Source organism: Prenolepis imparis, unplaced genomic scaffold, assembly GCF_030444845.1.
Source record: "Prenolepis imparis isolate NDT839.2.m4 unplaced genomic scaffold, iyPreImpa1.0 SCAF_15, whole genome shotgun sequence".
Classification (NCBI taxonomy): domain Eukaryota; kingdom Metazoa; phylum Arthropoda; class Insecta; order Hymenoptera; family Formicidae; genus Prenolepis; species Prenolepis imparis.
Window position 1 is genome coordinate 5,599,295 of NW_028141173.1, and position 20,594 is coordinate 5,619,888.

At 32.5% G+C, this 20,594-nt stretch overlaps 4 protein-coding genes across 5 annotated transcripts; 2 read left to right on the forward strand and 2 right to left on the reverse strand.

Annotated features, from left to right (window-relative positions):
- Nucleotides 1–4,719: 4,719 nt before the first annotated feature.
- On the forward strand, nt 4,720–7,404 carry LOC145946192 (galactose mutarotase). Its single transcript, XM_083055715.1, has 10 exons — nt 4,720–4,905; nt 4,980–5,219; nt 5,322–5,467; nt 5,544–5,771; nt 5,955–6,119; nt 6,200–6,300; nt 6,383–6,461; nt 6,617–6,811; nt 6,894–6,998; nt 7,285–7,404. The coding sequence occupies exons 1-9, from the start codon at nt 4,842–4,844 to the stop codon at nt 6,984–6,986; spliced, it is 1,311 nt and encodes a 436-aa protein (XP_082911841.1). The 5' UTR covers nt 4,720–4,841; the 3' UTR covers nt 6,987–6,998; nt 7,285–7,404.
- Nucleotides 6,967–10,784, reverse strand: LOC145946191 (ATP-dependent DNA helicase DDX11). Of its 2 annotated transcripts, XM_083055714.1 has the most exons (10): nt 10,653–10,784; nt 9,760–10,549; nt 9,203–9,679; nt 8,567–9,120; nt 8,268–8,491; nt 7,967–8,146; nt 7,799–7,883; nt 7,563–7,693; nt 7,276–7,474; nt 6,967–7,122 (listed from the first exon to the last, which is right to left on the reverse strand). In XM_083055714.1, exons 2-10 carry the CDS (start codon nt 10,437–10,439, stop codon nt 7,115–7,117), a joined length of 2,538 nt encoding a protein of 845 aa, XP_082911840.1. In that variant the 5' UTR covers nt 10,440–10,549; nt 10,653–10,784; the 3' UTR covers nt 6,967–7,114. The 2 variants fall into 2 exon arrangements, with proteins under 2 accessions (XP_082911840.1, XP_082911839.1); XM_083055713.1 differs by lacking the exon at nt 6,967–7,122 and having other exon boundaries at nt 7,135–7,474.
- Nucleotides 10,785–10,910: 126 nt separating this feature from the next.
- Dis3 (exosome complex exonuclease RRP44-like protein Dis3) lies at nt 10,911–16,169 on the forward strand. Its single transcript, XM_083055346.1, has 14 exons — nt 10,911–11,102; nt 11,256–11,429; nt 11,560–11,717; nt 11,807–11,994; nt 12,083–12,309; nt 12,594–12,869; nt 12,944–13,228; nt 13,462–13,699; nt 13,823–14,081; nt 14,172–14,415; nt 14,665–14,885; nt 14,963–15,131; nt 15,242–15,523; nt 15,630–16,169. Exons 1-14 carry the CDS (start codon nt 11,049–11,051, stop codon nt 15,786–15,788), a joined length of 2,934 nt encoding a protein of 977 aa, XP_082911472.1. The 5' UTR covers nt 10,911–11,048; the 3' UTR covers nt 15,789–16,169.
- A 396-nt stretch (nt 16,170–16,565) lies between these two features.
- Wda (will decrease acetylation) lies at nt 16,566–20,108 on the reverse strand. The gene is made up of 10 exons (XM_083055347.1): nt 19,920–20,108; nt 19,669–19,826; nt 18,846–19,185; nt 18,298–18,530; nt 18,029–18,205; nt 17,801–17,956; nt 17,344–17,491; nt 17,088–17,256; nt 16,813–16,996; nt 16,566–16,742 (listed from the first exon to the last, which is right to left on the reverse strand). The coding sequence occupies exons 1-10, from the start codon at nt 20,070–20,072 to the stop codon at nt 16,622–16,624; spliced, it is 1,839 nt and encodes a 612-aa protein (XP_082911473.1). The 5' UTR covers nt 20,073–20,108; the 3' UTR covers nt 16,566–16,621.
- Between the last annotated feature and the right edge of the window lie 486 nt (nt 20,109–20,594).

Consider the following 20,594-nt stretch of genomic DNA (forward strand, 5'->3'; position numbering starts at 1 on the left):
AAGCAGTGGTATCAACGCAGAGTACTTACAAGAGACAAGGACAGCTGCAAAGTATTAGTTCTAGTATTATGTACTTAGCTAACTTTTTCCCGCGATGTTATGTGTATTAATCTACAGTATTTCCGACATAATCTCTCCTTTTTATCGCAATCAGTGTAACTAGTCATTTATAATTGTATTTAAAGTTGTACCATTATTATTATTTTTTTTTATGGCGATACAATTCCATTTTCTTTCATTTCAGGAAACGAACTAGTTAAATTAGGCAAAATTCTTAAATTCCAGAAATTGTTAAATTAAACAAATTTTTAATGATTCTTTTTATAAATTGTATAATTTGTATTTATTCAGCTTTAAAGATTTATACGCCGAAAGAGAGGAAAACGGATGCTGTATCGCCATTAAAATAGCGTTTCTGCTCAATGATACGTTCTGTTGCAATGCACAATTGGAGATGTACATGATTATACATCCATCCATGGGTACTTCCATCTTTTAGGACGAAGCGACAAAGCGTACGATCGATAAGTAATGCTTTCGAAAGACATGTACAGTATAGCAGTTTTTTCACGCAATGTTTACGTGGATTATCGTCAGACGTGATCGTCAGTAACGAGCTGCGTTTTGCGCAGCTGTCACGCTCCTTTTGTACCTTATGAAACAGTACGCCTCTTTATAAACAATTTGCGTGTCTGTAGAAAGTATCCAAAGCGTGTAAGTAGGCAAATACAATGATGCAGCTGCGCAAAACGCGAAATGTATATTTATATAGGGATCGTTTCGGAACGAAGATCCCTCTTTCCCTCTCTCTTTTTTGTGCGCACGTTGTACATATAGAGATAAGGATCATATATTATTACTGTTTAATGACGTAGCGACTCTACTCGTACATTCCTTATACAGTTCGCGCGTCTTTCACGATATCCACGGTGTATTTGTCAGAAAGATACAAGTCGGATTTTTGTATTCTTTGTGAATTTCTCGCATCGCACCCCGATAACGAATATAAGCGTTTCAATTCAATGTAGCGAGATGTAAGTGTCTCTGTTAACTTCTTTTTAATTGAAATTGTTCAGGGAGATGTCGAGAGGAATATTTGTGTACCCCACAATGCAGACTCTACGTGCCCCGAATGTACATACATACATGATCGTTGAGTAATGTAACAGAAGCGATGAACGTAATTTTAATTTGTCGATACTGCGATAAAAAAAATAAGGGATGCTCGAATTCACTAATATTTGTGAAATCAAAGTTATTACATTGTCTCGTACGTCGTGTTCGAAGAAATCAAAACATTTGTATCGTCAACTTCACATTATATACGCAAAGTCGCGAATTTTTTAATTTTATCGTCGCGGAAGAGTCACTTTTCATTTAAACTGTTTTCTCGAATGACGATCATCAGTATTGTAGATAATGATGTACATAAAACACAAAAGATTGTTAAAGGAAAGAAAGATATTCTTTGATGATTTTGCCAAAATAATTCAAGGGATTGCAATAAAAAAAAAGAAAAAGAAAAATGTAAATCAATCACAAAAAACTTTCTTCTAGAAAGAAATTCGAAGGATACAAGATTTGTATTTTGAACTTGACATCGAATTGGCAATATTATGCAATAACGAAACTTTTGCAAATTTTTTGGTCTCAACTTTGCAACTCTTTATCTCAAAAAAGCGGCTTTTTATCAAATTGTGCATAATTCTAGACAATTGTCTGCATTTTGTACATTGTAACAATTATCTTTCTCGCGACGCATTTAATGGGTATATATACCTTTCTACGTAGTGTGTGCGAAGGTATTCTGCGGTGCTAATATCACGTACTTAAATAAGCGACACATATAGAAATTCAAAATGCTTCCATGGATAATAGAGAGAGAGAGAGAAAGAGAAATATTTGACAAAGTGTTGGAAAGAGCGCTGATATATCGAGAGAATAATTGTTCATATATTATAATAATTATGTAATTTAATTGTAGGAGGACCCAGATAATTATTATGATATCATTTTGACGTCAAAATGACATCATAATAATTAGTGTGGCTATCTGGGGATATATATGTATCCAAGTAGAACAGAAAAGTCAAAATGATGTCAATTTGACGTCACATTGAATTTGGACTTCAAATTTGATCAATATGATATTAAATCATTTTTGACTTTTCTGTTTTATTTGAGTATACACACACACATATATATATATATATATATATATATATATATATATATATAAAATATTCGCGGCAGCTATTGATTGTGTAATGGCGTATCGCCGACAGTGCTAGTCTAAGCTATATTTATTTTTTATATATATGACAACAAAACACCTTAGCCTATAGAGATTAATGAGAATCGGATTTTATACTTTATTAGAGAGCATTTACGCGGAATATGTTTGAATCGTTGGACAGAACGTGTATAAGAGAAACGTGTGTTCAGAATAATTCTATACATAGAGATAAACCAAGTTGTATCATATCAAGTGAAACTTGAGGTCTCTTTATATATTATCAGTCTATAAATATATATATATATATATATATATATATATATATATATATATATATACATATACATTTATACATTTCTGTAAAAAAACTCAATAAATTTATCGTGTATCTCGTTCATCATATATTGCGCAATTATACTAGTAATTTATTTCTTTCAGATATTTTCTTATTGTAATATATTTCCGATAAAATAATTCTCGATCAATATCTCTCATGCGGGAAAAAAACATGCAGTGATATTGAAATAATTAATAAAACTGATCATTTTGAAGGAAATTGAAGATTTATCAGACTCGAAAGTCTATAGCAAAAAGAAGAGTATAAAATTTCCTCCTTCAAACATTTATATATTATAGCACTATATCAATATTATTGAATCCCTTTTCTCTTCTATTCATTCCCTTATTATTATATGTCTTTGCCAAATCTATGTCGCACTTTGATACAAGATAAATTTATCAAATTTGTCTGCAAACGTACGAATGTATGTTGGGATAATAAGATAACTATGCGAAATTTTAACACCGTTTTTACACGATAATATACGACTCACGTTTATATGTACGATATATAGTTCTCTCTAGTTTAATTAGATCTAACGAGTGGATCTAAAATCGAGATACTGAAAAAAACATAAAAAAATAATACTCATCGTGAAACATAACAAGATCCCGTTGCTCTAAATCGTATTTAAAACGTGTAAAAATATATATATATATATGTATATATATATATATATTTTTTTTTATGACGTATCTATATATAGTTACATCTCGAGATTGCATGCATGCGTTGCTTGCGCGAATTAGCAAATTGTACAATAACGACCACGACCAAGATGATTAATTATTAAACGAATTGTCTAATCGATGTACACACGTTCTGTGATAGCTCCTTATTACTGATATTCGCTACGCTTGCGATGCGTGCAGAAAGTTTAATGTACTTATAACGTAATATATTTCACACACACATAACTATAAAAACAATTCAATACAATTCTCGCATGGGGCTATCACAATTTAGTGTATATATATATATATGCGAAATTTTAAGTTTTTCCTTTCCAGTATTCCTTTGTAATACGCGATAACTATAGAGAGAGAACGTAGAACGTCGCAAAACAGTTGATTTGGAATAACATGGAATAACTCTGTAGCTTATAAGTATGTTAACGATAAGCTAAGTGCAATGTGTTCCACGTGTATTTAAGTGAGAATAATGAATCGCTTCGGTGCGCGCCTTAACGAAAGAATTAAAACAAAATGTATATCGCGAAATCCCAATAACGCTTTCGACGGAAAAAATTGTTCAATGTAATATAACTTTCATCGGCGATTTCGCAAAATTGAGTTTGGGAAAAGAGAGTCACTTTCAATCGCAGGAGTCGATTTCTAGAGAAAAAAAGGAGACGATTTCCTGTGTAAATAACGATAGATTGCCAAACACGACGAGCGAAATCCTTACAGAATCGTTTTTATCTACGAGCAGGGAGAGAAATGATTAATATTATATATAGTATATATATAGACGAATAAATAATTAATTTCACGACAGAGATTCCCCGAGAACTCGATTATTTAAAAATGAAATATATCGCAATAATATATTCTGTCTTCGATTTTTTTTTACGTGCTGTTCTTTACTCCTTAGAGTGTCTGATGTGTCTGACCTGCACTAAAAGTTAATGTATTTTTCCAAACATTGTACATTTTACTCTATATAAATATTAATTATATAAATGATTATAAATAATAATTATATATATAAATATATATATACATAGAGTATATATAAAAATGATAATAATAAGGATAATAATAAACTTTATTACTTTATTATTATATTATTATTAATTATTAATAATACTATTATGGTCGTAACACTTTGTAGCGTTATGAATCACAAATAATGCATTCTACTTATTTTTATTTTATTCTTATTATTTTTTATTATTATCATTATTATTATTAATAAATAATTTGAAATAACAGCATTAATAAGTTTTAGCTTTTTGAGTGACCACGACACACATTTCATGCTTTCCATATTCCCATTAAATAATTGTTCGACTCTTATGTTGCGAAAAGTAAAAAAGACGATTTTCTAATGTTGAAACAACAAAAAAATGTAAAAAAAATCGAGATAATATTTTATAACCCATTATTTATCATTTATCATCTTATTGCAGAAATGTCACACAATTGTTTACAAATATAAACGCGAAGCCGTAATGACAAAATTTCTCGTCGCGTCATATATTTGCATATATGACTTGGCAATAAACAGATAACGTCAAATAAAAAAAATATAAAAAAAAGAAACATGGTCACTTGCGGCTGCAAGGATGTCGTAATTACGGAGGGAATATTTGGAGAGATTTATGCCGGTACTTTTATTATTTCATGTCCGGCTTTTGTGTCGACAGATGATTACATAAAAGCCTTCTTTGTACTCTTACAGAACCTCCCGGGGATAAGATACGCCGCTATGACAGTAAAGAATATAACGAGACAGAATTATCCTCATATATCGATGATGATAAGGAACCTCGACTGATACCAGTAAAATCGTATACGATGATTAATAAGAATAATATAGAGATCACCGTCATTTCTTGGGGTGCCACGATCGTCTCGCTAAAATTTCCGGACAAGTTCGGAGATATCGCGGATGTTGTGCTCGGTTTCGACGATTTGGAGAGTACGAACTAATTAATTAAACTACTTATTCGTGATATTTGATTAATTGAATCTCTCTCTCTCTCTCTCTCTCTCTCTTCTAATTTACTGACTTGTGTTGCAGGCTACACAAATCCCAAGACTAATCCATTCATAGGATGCGTCCTGGGTAGATGTGCGAATCGCATAAAGGATGGCTGTATAGTTATTAAGGGCAAAACTTATCAGCTCACCAGGAACGATCTCGACAAACATCATCTGCACGGAGGTGTAAGTCTCTTTCAGCCTCCTCTTGTAGTTTCGATCGAAAATTAACGTCTTCTACAATTTTTTTGTTCCTTCTTAGGCGAAGGGCTTCGGTCGACGATTGTGGGACTCGTATATCGACGGCTGCTCGGTCGTCATGACTTACTTGAGTGAGGACGGCGAAGAAGGATATCCCGGTGCGGTGTTGTGCACGGTGAGATTCAAGCTAACATCTGATAATAGGCTGGAGATAGGTATCCGGGCGACCACGACGGACTCGACGATAGTCAACATCTCACACGGTTCCTTGTTCAACCTCGCTGGACATGTAATTAACATAATACATTTTGTGTAAATTCATTAGGAGCTGAAGTCATCATTTGTAGAATTAAAAGGACAAAGCAAAACAATGTTTTATATACCTAAACACACATGTTGCTTCCTCTTGCGAGTCAGATGTTGAATGGCTCTAGCTTCTAGATGAGAATCACGCGGCGAATATTTATTCTAGGACGCCGGTAAGAAGGAACTGATGAAGCACAAAGTTTCATTGAACTGCGATCGCTGGACCTTCGCGGATTATACTGATCCGATCCCAACCGGTGGAATCCGAGGAGTCGGAGGAACCGTCATGGATCTCCGTATACCCAAGTTTCTGGAGAGCTGTATCGAGAAGGTTCCCTATTTTTGCGTAGCAGATTAACATGATATAGTACAATCTTGATGGATAGCATAATAAGTTGGTGTAAGCTGCAGGTTCCTCCGGGAGAGGGATACGATCATAACTTCTGCGTCACGCCGAATTGGTACGGAGGTAGCACGCATATCGCTCGAGCTGTCCATCCAGGAAACGGCCGGTAAGGTTTATAATTATTCACAATATATAGACACAGTATATATTCTGAAACTAAATAACCATATATATATATATATATGCAGCGTTTTGGAAATTTATTCCGATCAGCCTGGTGTACAGTTTTATACAGGTGGCCGCTTATCAACAGACGTTGCTTCTGAGGTAGTCATATTAAATATCTAAATCTAATTATATTTAAATATCGAAATAATTAATATAATAAATAATTAGCAGCGATAATGAATATATTAATTTGTGTATTAAAAGAATATAAAAATACTACTATGTTCTTACAAGAAATAATATTATACTCGTAGACTGACAATAATGTTGAACAAGATGATAGTCCGAACCGTGAAGAAGAGCAAGGAGAAACATTGACGACTGATCAAATGGAACAAGACGCGATATCCGAATCGCCGACATTTCTTTTGGGGAAGCAGGGCGCTCGCTACGTAAAACACTGTGCTTTCAGCATTCAACCGCAAAATTATCCAAATGCTATTAATTTTGTAAGTAGTTAAGATATCGCAAAATTATATTCTTATGGTATTTATCGATTTATAATTCGTGTAAATTAATTTTCTCTTTCAGTCACACTTTCCTTGCTCCATTCTACGGCCCGGAGAAATGTATTGTCACGATCTAATTTACAAATTTGGCATCCAGTTGGCCAATTATATGTGATATATATTAAAGGCACGTTAAATCTTCCTTGTAGTTGGTATAAAAATATTTAGTATGTTGAGATATAGTATCAGCGAAAAACATCTTTAAATTATAAAAAAAGTTTCTGTTCAAATATTATAATGAGTTTATATTACTGAAAAAAAAAACCTTTGACAAGATATGATTAAAACGTGTCAAATAATAATCAAATAGTAAACTTTTTAGTTGATCTATTGATATGCATCACTGTTATTCATCACAAATTAGACTGTTTTTCGTTTAGTTGAAAAAAATTTTGCAATGTTACCAATTACAGGTCCAAATGAATCGTTGATCGTCACGGAACGTTGGATCCATTGCGGTAGTACTTTGACTTTATGACGATAACGTTTATCTAACAGTACAACTGTCGAATAATCATTAATATGACGAACGGATCGGCCGATACATTGATTCACCGCTTTCATGCACGAGTTCTCGTAAAAACTGCTTCCGGCGCCCGGTTTCTAAACAGAAATCGTAAAGTAAAATGAGAGAAAGATTAAAATGTTACGCTAAGTTATAATGATAAATTTTACTTAAAGTAATACGAACCACATATTCATTCAAGTATTTCATCTTCTCTTGCAACTCTGGTGATTTGATGTTGGGATATGGCAAGCCAACAACTATAATACATCGACCCAGATTGTCAGAAAAGTTTAAACCTTCACTTAATTTACCACCTGCAATATGTCATGTAAATTAGAGAATTGATTTGTTTTATCGATGACAAAAATGCACAAATAATTTTCTCATAATATTGATATAATTCTCTAATTTATACTCACCGACTACACTGAACAGCAATGATCCATTACACGGAGGTTGTGGATTCTTGATGGAATGTGCGTATTGATCTAATATTACATTGACCTATATTTTATAACATGAAATGTATAAATACGTTTTTACATAATATCAAACAGAAATATTAACAATACAACAAAATAAATTACTTGTGATGCTAATTTAGGTTCACGATAAATACGTTTCTTTACAGAAATTTTTGATATAATGCCAGATTTATCTAAATGATTGAATACTGTGTCTTCATAGTTGTAAGATGGGAAGAATATTACAATTCCAGCTGGTACAATATTACATAAATTTAACAGAGCTCTGCCTAATTCATCCAGCTGAAACGAAGTTTAAATATTTCGCAATTAACTTTCACCTATCAGGATTACATATGTATGAATACGAGTATTTTCTAGATTTATCTTTCTAAACATAAGAAAGAGGAAAAATTTTGATTACCAGTTTCGTATTTTGCCGATTTTGAAAATTAAATTCGAATTCAATTCCAGTCGGACCACGAATTACAACGTTGGATATAATATTTTCTTTGTGAATTACATGGTCGCATGAAAATGTCATGATTCTATCTTGCGTTGCACCTGCCATTAAGAACAGTTGATCTATGAATTCGGACATTGGCTCCATTGTGCCACCAGCCAGTACCACTGATCTAGCATCTCTCACTATGAGTTTTGCAATAAAAAATGTAAGAATAAAACAAGAAGTACGTGTATTAAAGAAGTAATCGATGCACATACCAATATCATGAAAATGCGACGCTGGGTTTAGCAATAGAAATTTTATAATCCCTTGTCCGATAGTAGCACCAGGTAAAACATATATTCTGCCGTCTGTGCAGCTGCTCTTCAGGCACTCTAGGAAGTTCAAAATTGCCATCAATGGATTGCTCGTTTGATCTTCGTTGTTATCAGGTACATTCGCGATACTGTCGGTTTCTTGAGATGGTGTATCTTTATTTTTAATTGAGTTTAGAAATTCCGTAATACCGGATTTCTTTACTTTCTGTTCATTGATTTTGATGCTATTGCCATACTGCTCGACAAATCCTTGTAATTTATGAATGAGTTTTGAAGTTTTAACAAACTCCAACAGCTTGAACATATTTACTGTATCAATTTCTGTAAGATGCTCGAATTCCTCTATTTTGTATAATTTGGGTGTTATTGTTTTATCGATCTCGTCATTCGGATGAGATTTTGTTGTTGCTCCAAAGAGAGTTAGAAGCTTCTTTAAGCAAAAACTTAGCTGACCCAAGTGTAATATGCTTTTAGCCGAAAATAAAGTTTCAAATCTGTAACGACACACATATATTACTTTCAGTCAAACATTGAATACATAATCTTATCGAAAGAAACATAATATTGCCATAATACCTTTTCTGATATTGCGACAGCTGACTGTAACAATGGAGTATATTTCTTCCTGTAATTATAGAACTGTGCATTCCTTCAATGGCATCCAGTAAATTATGGGCTTCGTCTATTATCAATATATTTCCTTTCAAATCTATTCTTAAACTGTCTCTTGTGCTCTTATGCAGAATGGAATTATATGGAACCAATATCAATTGTCCACTTTGCAGAGATTTTCTTGAGCCATAATATGGACAAGTATTATTTTCCTGCCCTTTTTGCACAATCTCTTCAACATCTTGAATATTGGTTAGAACTTCAGCCATCAGCAATTTCTGATCGCCTGGTATAAAAGGACAACCGCTTGTGGTTTTTAATTTCTTCAGATCTTTTTCCTTTTTAACAGTAGTCTTCTTCTTTTGTAACTGGAGACACATTTCATTGATCAGACTGATATGTTTCAATCTCTTGACGTTTTTGTTAATGCAGTAATTTTGTCTGGAAATGTAGCAAAAAGTATTAATAAAGAGCTAATATAAAAACTAATATATACAAATATTAAATGATTATGAAGATACCTTGACGAGAGTGGTACCACAGAAATATCTTGTGAATAAGGAGATCTCTTCAATTCATGCACAAATTGTGTCAATTGTGAGTGTGTTCTGGAACAGAAGAAGATCTTGGTGTTCTTAAATAATGGTTCTTCTTCTGTATTTTCTTCCTCAGAACTTTCTGAATTCGATGCATCTTCCAAGATAAGATCCTTTTCAGTATCACAGACATCAGTTTCCTTCGTTTTACTAGACTCTGCAAACCTTGTTGCGGGCTGTCGTTTTATTTTCCCAATTGTTTTAGTTTGAGCAGCTTTCTTTAATTCAATTATTCTTTTAAACTTTTCTCTCTCGCCTTCATATTCAAGGAGCGCATTTAATTTAGCTTCCAATGGCTGTCTCTGAGTATTTAATTCTATCTGTTCTGTTTGCACTGTAAACCAATCATCGGATGGCTTTTCGCAATTCTTTAACCTGTTATCTATCTCTGCAATTGTGGAAGTTAATTCCTGCTTCCTCCGTTTCTCATGATCGATCAACCATTTAAGCGTACCACAAATGAGAGATAAGGATTTTCCAGTACCGGTTGGACTTTCAAAAAGACCTAATTTACCATTTTCTAAACAACTGTAGAGCTCCTTCATAAACTGCTTTTGAATTTGATACGCTGGAAAGGGAAATGGAAATTCTTGCGGTGGTTCCATTCTTGGGCATTCAAACTTTGGAAACTAAGATTCTAAATGCCGGCATTCAAAGTTCTTACAATTTCAAAATATTTGTTCCTCAAATACAGAAATAATTGCCATCGCCTCTTCTAAAATAGAAAATAGAGAATGGTTATTTTTACAGATCTTACAAAACTGATTTTTAGCAAATTAAATTAATATTTCTAATATATAAATAAACAATATACGCACACGGTGATAATAAATCGTTCGTTTGTTCCGTTCTTCTTCGTAAATTGTATCTTAATTTTAATTCTTCCTGTATTCTCTCCCTGACAAAACTTGCTGCTAAGTTTGCCGCTTATTTTTTTCTTGGAAGGGAGATTCAAAATTACGAGAAATGCCTCGAATATGTAATGCAACATAGAGAGGTTACTCTCTAAATCTACGAGAGCCAATGAGAGGCTGAGGATAAAAAGTGTAAGTAAAACGAACAGACCTAAATAAAAATGGCGCGCACTATTAATGGGTAGATGGTAGATGTAACCAAGAAACCAAGAAACGTGTACATGATTAATAAATTTTATTAAAGAATTTAATGCAAATACGTTCTTACTAATATAGCGTTTAAAGGAACCTCCTTGAGACATGTTGACGACAAAGGTTTTTTTTAGAAAGACGAAGGGAGGAAACATATTTAAGGTATGGTTTTTTAAGTGTAGATTTGTCTTGGTAATTTGTAAAATTTTCTACAAATTTTTTATAAAATTAAATTTACACATTAAATTTTTTCTTATAAAAAATTTCTCACGAATACTTTCATCGGAAGGATATTTAAGTGTTTGCTTTTATTAGACTGTCAGAGAACACTATCTCAGAGATGATATTTACTGCGGATTTAAAGCATGTAAGAAATGTAAGGCAAGACCTCGTGATATGATATTGGATGAAGAGGATGCTGGTGCGAAGTCTTCTTCAATTTTATCCCCCTACGTTCTTATACTTGATACAAATATAATTCTGGATCAAGTAAGTCATATCAAAGTAATATAATACAAATATTATATTGAACATATGGTTTTTGCATCTTATATTTGCAATGATTTTATATTATGTGTAACAGTTTTATACAAATGTGGTGTTTGATTTTTATTTACAGATAGATATATTGGAAGAAGATGTTATCACCAATGTCATTATTTTGCAAACAGTGTTGGAAGAGATTCGGCACAAAAGTTCGAATGTATATAAGAAGTTGAAAAACATTATAAGAGACCCAAAAAGAAAATTTTATATATTTATTAATGAACATCATCAGTATGTGTAATATTTATTACATAGAACATAATGATGTAATGATATTTACAATTTTATAATTAAACGACATTTTATATTATTGTTTCTAGGGAGACTTACATTGAAAGAGAACCAGGGGAAAAGATAAACGATCGTAATGACAGAGCAATACGAGTTGCAGTCAAATGGTACAACAATCATTTGAGCTCTGATGATTACAACTTAAAGGTTGTTTTACTGACAGAAGATGTAGATAATAAAACATGTGCAGCTGAAGATGGCCTATTTGCACTATCAAGTAAGATGTGTTTGATTTTTGGTTTACTGAAAACTGTTTCACTTTGACGCAGTTATAATATAAAAAATATGTATTTTTTTCTGCACAGTGGAAGATTATATTACATCATTGGAAAAGTCAAGTTTCCTGTTGGATAAATTATGCAAACGTTCCTACACTATGAATATTCAAGGCCGAGAACTGTTTCCTTGCCATCTAACACCTGTGGAAGTGCACGACGGTATATCAGCTGGCAAACTGTTGCAAGGAACATTTTTAGCATCGCGGGAAAATTTTCTTGAAGGAAATGTCAATGTTGAAGGAAGAGAGAAGCCTGTAAGATATATATAATATATATTTATATTTGTTTATAGATACTTTAATGTTTAATGTGTAGTATATTTAAAAAGAATCATTGATTTTTTAAAGAGAAAGAAAATTATATGTAAATATTATATATAAATATGTGAATATATAATATCTTAAATTTGTGAAATGTAATCGCAAATTCTCAAACACTCTCTTATTATTTATCAAGTATTAATGAACTTGTTAACTTAAGCTCAAGATATATATCTAATTATTTTAATTATGATTATATGATATTATTATCGTTTTAGATATTTGTGCAAGGACATATTAATCTTAACAGAGCAGTCGATGGCGATATAGTTGCAGTTGAGATCCTACCAGACGATCAATGGTCATCTCCTAGTGAAATCGTTCTGCAGGATGAAGAAAGTGTAGATGATGCTGATGATATTTCAGAAGATGAAAAAGTGCTCGCTAAATCGAGTTTAACGAAAAAAAAAATACCAACAGGTAAAATTGTCGGTATTATCAGGCGGAAGTGGAGACAGTATTGTGGAATATTGCAGCCGAGTCCGATTAAAGAAGTAAGTCATACTATAACGCATTAAAATAATTTTTATTGTGTATTATATATTTTTTGTCTTCTTTATTAATATAGAACGTGAGACATTTATTTGTGCCAGCTGAGAGGAAGATTCCCAAAATAAGAATCGAAACTCGACAGGCTGAAATATTGAGTAAGCAAAGGATTATCGTCGCACTCGATTCATGGCCGCGAAACTCGAGATATCCGCTCGGCCACTTTGTACGAGCGCTCGGCAATATAGGAGATAAAGAAACAGAGAATGAGGTGTTACTCCTGGAACACGATGTTCCGCATAGTCATTTCTCCGATGCTGTTCTTAGCTTTCTCCCACAGCTACCGTGGGTCATCACAGAAGCGGTGTGTATATGTATATATATAAATATATATATATAAATAATAATAAATATATATATATTTATTTAACTAAAAATTCATTGGATCAGCCAATCATCTCGAACTACTGATTGCACAAAAAATGAGTCGACTGTACAAATATAAATAATTGATGAAATGAATAATGCAAAATTGTGGGAACTAATTTATACTTAATATCAATGTGTGTGTAATTTATTCAATATATAAATCTACAGGATATCGCGCAAAGAGAAGATCTTCGACATCTGGATATTTGTTCTGTGGACCCACCAGGCTGCACTGATATTGACGATGCATTACATTGCAGAAGTTTATCGAATGGTAATTTCAATGTTGGTGTGCATATCGCGGATGTGTCGCACTTTATAAGACCTGGAACTGCGTTGGATAAGGAAGCAGCTTCACGCGCTACCACTGTATATCTTGTCGATAAACGAATTGATATGGTCCCAGGTAAAATAAAAATGTTTTGTTTTAAATACAATTATATATTATTATATAAATATTATATTATGTATTATTATACGTTGCATAGGCACTTTTCCAGTATTAATTATAAAATAATTCCTATTTCAGAATTGCTCAGCTCAAACCTTTGCTCTTTACGTGGGAAAGAAGAAAGATTCGCATTCTCTTGTATATGGAAAATTGATCCTAATGCAAATATAATCAGTACAAGATTCTGCAAATCTATAATTTGTTCGCGTCAAGCTATGACGTATGAAGAAGCTCAATTAAAAATTGATGACGCCACTCAGCAAGATGCTATTGCACAATCATTAAGAGGATTAAATCAATTAGCTAGAAAGTTAAAGAAGAAACGTCTCGAAAATGGGTACGCTTATTTTGTAAAATTAAAATTTATAATTTAGATTATACTGAAATACTTTTTCACATCTAATAATATTAAATAATTTATTTGCAGTGCCTTAACTTTAGCATCACCAGAGATACGTTTCCAAGTAGACAGCGAGACTCACGATCCTATTGACGTGGAAGCAAAGAAGCTGAGAGAAACTAATTCTATGGTGGAGGAATTTATGTTGCTTGCAAATATTAGTGTCGCTGAAAAAATATTGAAAGAATTTCCAGAATGTGCTATGCTAAGAAGACATCCCGAACCACCGCAAAGCAATTTTGAGCCGTTGATTCAGGCTGCAAAAAATCAAGTATGGATCTCAATTAATTTAGTTTAAAAGTTGAATTCGAAATTTAAAAATATAATGAAGATATTTAATATCGAAAAATGTAAAAAGTTGCAATAATGATTTTTCTCGACTTCTCTCTTTCTTTTATAAGAATTTTTGTCTTAGATTCAAATAAGAAAACCAGATATATTTCTTTATATTAGTCACCGAGTCACTCTATGTATTTATTACTTAATCAATGACTGCAATATATTTTAAAATTGATTGCAGGGTTTCATTATTAATACAAATACTGGTAATGAGTTGGCGCGATCACTGGAAGAAAGTAAGAAGGAATCGAATCCTTACTTTAACACAATGCTAAAGATACTAGCTACTCGATGTATGTTGCAAGCGGTGTATTTTATCAGTGGAATGCATCAACCGGAAGAATTTAAGCATTATGGACTGGCATGTCCCATTTACACCCATTTTACATCGCCCATTCGAAGGCAAGTTGTTCGAAAGCTATCACATTGTAATTAAATTAATTCCAATTTGTACTTCGTATCATACTATTATTTTATAGATATGCTGATATAATCGTGCACCGATTGTTGGCCGTATGTATAGGCGCCGATGCGACTTATCCAGCGTTATTAGATAAAAAGAACAATCATCTGCTGTGCCAAAATCTAAATTATCGGAATCGAATGGCGCAATACGCTGGTAGAGCCTCAGTCGCGCTTCACACACATGTTAGTGTCTAGCGTAAAAATATTTTACTAACATTCTTCGTTTCGTCCATAATTTGGAACAGCGCTTAAAAGAACTTGATCTTTTGACGAGATTGTATTGTGTGTTTCAGCTATTTTTCCGCAATAAAGTTCAGGATGAGGAGGGATATATTCTTTTTGTACGAAAAAATGCTTTGCAAGTTCTTATACCGAAATACGGTTTAGAAGGAACACTGTATCTAAGTAATCGCACTTCATTGGACTCTGTCACGTTCACGTATAATTCAGAAGATCAATCCCAAACCTGTGGAAATGTTGTATTTCGGGCATTTGATCCTATCGTCGTGCAAATGAGTTTGGACAGATCTAATGTTCAACATGAAAAATTAATTTTTAAACTCGTAAAGCCAGAAGTAAGTATATAAATATAGAAAGATTAAAATTTTAGCGAAAGAAGTTTATTTCAATATACATTTCAAAAGAATTCAACGTTTATCTGTTAATTTTGTTTGATTATAGATTCCAGATTTTAGTATTCCTCCACTAAATAAAGAAACTGTCAGTGACACTGAAGAAAATTCTATGAAGGAAACATTAAAACGAAAGGTAGACGTTCAACAAGAATCAGCCATTATTCGTAACAAAAAAGTCGGGAAAAAGAAAAAGAAAAAGAATTAAAAATACTCGTATTTAAATGTGATGCAAATTGTATAATAAAAATGCACACATTTTTTTATAAAAATTGTATTTTTTTCCGCTATTTTTTGTTATTTTTTTTTCAACATTATTTACAACTTACAAAGTCTTTATAACAAGACAGAAAATTGAACTATTGTTCGACAATATTCCCACAAGAATCTTACATGCGCACAATGACACAGCATTATAATGCTTGATTTAAATCATGACAGATAGAGACATGATTGTGATTAAAATTAAGAAAAAAGAAGTAATTCTAATTTCCTAGTGCTAATTAAAAAACGAAATTTGTTGTACTTTTTTATATGTATAATTTTTTGGTTCTGAGTTTAATAGATTGAAATTCAAATTTCTTGCTACACAATATAAATATGTTTGATGACACTTTTTTTTCTTGAAATTTGAATTGATGATATAATTAAAAAATAAAGTTAAAAAAACAAATGAGAAAAATTTGTATGATAAATGAAAAATATTTGATTACATCTGTCAAGTTTGATCATTAAAAATGAAAAATGTCTTTATAAATAGTATATACAATAATGAATAATTTATAGAGCAAATAACAAATTTTTAGTTATATATAAAGTTACTCGACCACTAACGCATTTTCTATTTATAATGTAAGAATATATTATATTGGATGCTATGAGTAATTTTTAGCTTCAGATGCAATATATAAAACAGATGAGTATAAATGTTAATGAGAACAGTAAAATTTACTGAAAAATGTTCAGTAACTAGATAAAAAAAGAATCTAATTTAAAAATATATTTCGTTCAAAAATAACACAGTAATAAATAATAAAAATCTTACGCTGTACCGATACAAATCAACGAACTGTTTTTCTTATAATAATTCAATGAGAGAATGCTTGAGCAAGATGTGGAAAATATTTGCGCCTCCAATTGAGATATTGCGCTTGACGATCCTCTGAAAAATAGTAGGCAATATAAAACATAAACAAGTTGAAATTTTGAAAGAAGAAAATTTATAAGCATACCCATTCAAGGTGTTGATAAAATCTTGAGTAGGCCATAATCGTACGATACCATCTATGCTTGCACTGGCGATATATTGGCCATCCAAACTCCAGTCTACATTCATGACTGTATCTTCATGGCCTTTCAATTCGGTGAGTAATGCATTGGTTGCTAAATCCCATATGGATATACATTTATCATCACCTAAGCAACATGTTTCAAATAAAAGACAAATGTTTATATCGAATATAATTTTCTGATTATATAATTTATATCTCTTGTCACATTCGATTACCCGCAGCAGCTAGATATTTCCCGTCTGGACTAAATGCTAAGGTGTAAATGGTCGATTGCGCTCCGACATATACTCGTGCTAAACTCCCATCATCTTTGCCCCATAATCTTATGGTTTTGTCGGCGGAGCCAGTCGCCAAGTACCGGGCGTTTGGATGAAATTTTATACACTAAAATAAAAATGTGGGCATAAATATATATCGTGCAAGTAATACTAAAACAAATGTATACATATAGATCTATGATAAGAAACATACATTGACATCTAAAAAATGACCAGCAAATATTCTTAAGGGAAACGTTCTATCCAATGACCATAATTTGGCAGTTCTATCGTGTGAACCTGTGGCGATATATAAATTGAACACACTGGTATCCATACACCATATTGGGTAACTATGACCACTGCGATAAAAAAAATTCAACATTTCATTATAATATGAATCAATTTGATGAAACAAGATTTGTCGCATGTTTTTTTTTATTAAATATTGTTTAAGGCAAAGTTAGGAATTTAGAGATGGAAAAAGTGCACTAAAAATAATTGTAAGAATTAAAAATAATAAAAAAGAGAAAATTAATTTAATAGAAACTGTATAATTATATTTTTAATGTTATTCGATTCATAGTTAAAAATTTTTATTTTACAAGATAAAAAAATATCACGATATTTTTATTACTTATTTTTCCAAAAATTCGTTTAATTACTAGTACCTGTATACTGCTGCACACGAGTAATCGTTGAGCCTCCATGCTCTCATATCTTTGTCACTTGATACAGAAAGTAGAATGTCCGCTTCTGGAATAAATCTTAAATCGTGCACTACGTCTGTGTGCCCTCTTAATATTATCGCTCCTGCTTCGCTTCTTCTGTTATAAAATTGTGTAATTGTCTCATGTGATCAGCTTCAACTTAAATAAGAAAATAATGTCGTGACTTACATCGTGCTTTCGTGCTCGTTGAATTTATAAAACGGCGATACATCACAGACAAATGGAACATGCTTATCTTTACGTTTAACTAAAACCGTTTCACCTATACCCCATAAGCGTATTTCGGCCGTACTAAATCCTACGGCTAATTTATCCATTTTAGGTGTAAAAAGACCACAACTTGCACTATAAACAAAAAAAAATATATATATATAAAATACATTAAATATAAGTAATATCACATATGCATCGTAGAAAAGATTTACAATCCCATTTACCTTTCTACAGCATTCTTCACTGTAAATATTCTTAGTGCTTGATGAGCATTATTTCGTATTAATCGTATTGCTTCTTGTAATTCTCGCATTTCACGATCGACACCTGTACCAGATGGCTGCTCCACATGACCATTAATATTTGTTTCGTATCTTTGACTTTTCTCTTCATGTGTCTCTCCATCTATTTTTGGAGTGCCTGCCTTTCTGATTATCGTGATATGTGTATTTATAATCTGTACAGAATTTGTAAAAGAAAGAATTTATCACAATAAAATACAACTTATATTGATTTATGTTGATTAAATATGAATGTAAGAGAGAATGATCTCAATATAAAATCTCGACAGTAGAGGTCAATGTGAGATCAAAGAAAAACAAAACAATAAACTTATATTTTAACTTTTCGCAGTTTTTATTTTATGCTGTTATCAATATAAATTGACATAGAAAATTAATGTGAAAAAAAAAATTGTGTTAATCCTTTAGGGAATTTAATTTGTGAAATATATTTAGAAGTACATAAATGCAAATACAATGAATTATATTACCTGCAGTAATATTATATGTCCATATCTTGTAAGATATTGTCGTAGGCAAATGTGAGCTGACTCAGAGAGATCTACTTTGTACTTTCTAGTTCTGAATGCATTCACCAAAGATCTCAATTCAATATCCTGTACTGAAAATACCCTAGATAATTCTTCTAAGAATTCTTTCTCAGTATCACTAATAAATTCATTCTGATGCGCCTTTAAAAATTGAATTGCAGCCTGTCGGTTACCAGCGTGTAGCATCTCTAAATAAAGATGACAAAATATCGGATACAAAAGTCCTTGTAATTCTACTTTTATTCTTTCATTGAGTATGATATTCATCCACTTCTTCAATCTAGAAGAAGAATCAGAATTTTAGTATACTGTACGATACATATCACAATCATCTTTAAGATTTATACGTACAATATTATTTTGTAAAATTGTTGATACATCAACTTATTAATAGAAACACACGTTAACTTTAATATGAATAAATACTTTTTAATATGAATATTTTTAATTGAAGATACGATCTAGAAATTATTATTAATAGTATAATTTCAATATGCTCGCTGTATTTCATTGATGTGACAGAATTTCTAATTCCTAATCTTAAGAAATATCAGTGTTAACACTTTTAAAGTGATAGTTAATGACTGTTACCTCTCAAATCTTTGTTTTTACAGAAGAAGACATTGAATAGATTGTTATCTAGCAATCATAAAATGATACGCAACGCACTGTCTAAACAGAACATGCCTCTCTTCTTCTAGACCGGGCAAATGTATACTATGCGGTCCGAAGAAGAGTTCCAGCAGTTAGTAGGAAACCTTACCGCTGATAAGCTTGATCAGCCGCAGAAACATCAATAGTGATGGCACTAAAAACGATGGAATTATCCTGAGAAGTGCCGCATTCGGCGGTCGCGTTTAACGTCATTTGATCGCTGCTCTGACAAAACAGCTGATCGCTCTTGCAGTAGACGTCGTTGGCCTGCGAAGATGACGGAGGTTACGACAAAAACGTTCCGTTTTCCAGCGATTGCACGTGGAAAGAAGTAGTAAATTGCAGTAAATGCGAGAGCACCTGATAATGACGTCGCTTCAAGTAAGACTCGATAGTCGCGCTGATCACGTCGCTTTTCACTCGCTTCATCCTCATCGAGACCCTTCGGCGACGTCTCGTATCGGCGTTCGCGCAAACAGAAGTGCGTGACAGTCGCGAAAAATTATGGACCATGCGACATCAATTCATTCCGCGTTCGTCTAAAACAAGGAAAATAATATAGAGCGCTGTATTAGCTCCTTAGAACATATATAAATGGAAGGGGAATAGCAGTCTTACGCTGGGTCCACAATAGGTGATTTAAGCCCTAAGCCTTAAGAAATTGACCAATCACAGTCGAGTTTTCTCCTCATACTTGACTGCGATTGATCAATTTCTTAAGGCTCAGGGCTTAAATCACCTATTGTGGACCCAGCGTTAGGCCGGTATTCATAGTCGGTTCTTATATTTAGAACCAATTTCACCAACGTCGGTTAACTTTAACCTCCGGTTAAACTATATGTTTGTCTCTTTTTAATGAACGTATCTGAAACGAGACAAAGATATAGTTTAACCGGAGGTTAAAGTTAACCGATGTTGGTGAAATTGGCCCTTAAGAATGTCTTAAGTACAATCTTAAGATGCGATTAACCAATCACAGAGCCGTATTTGCATCTTAAGACATTACTTAAGACGGTCTTGAAATAAGAACGGACT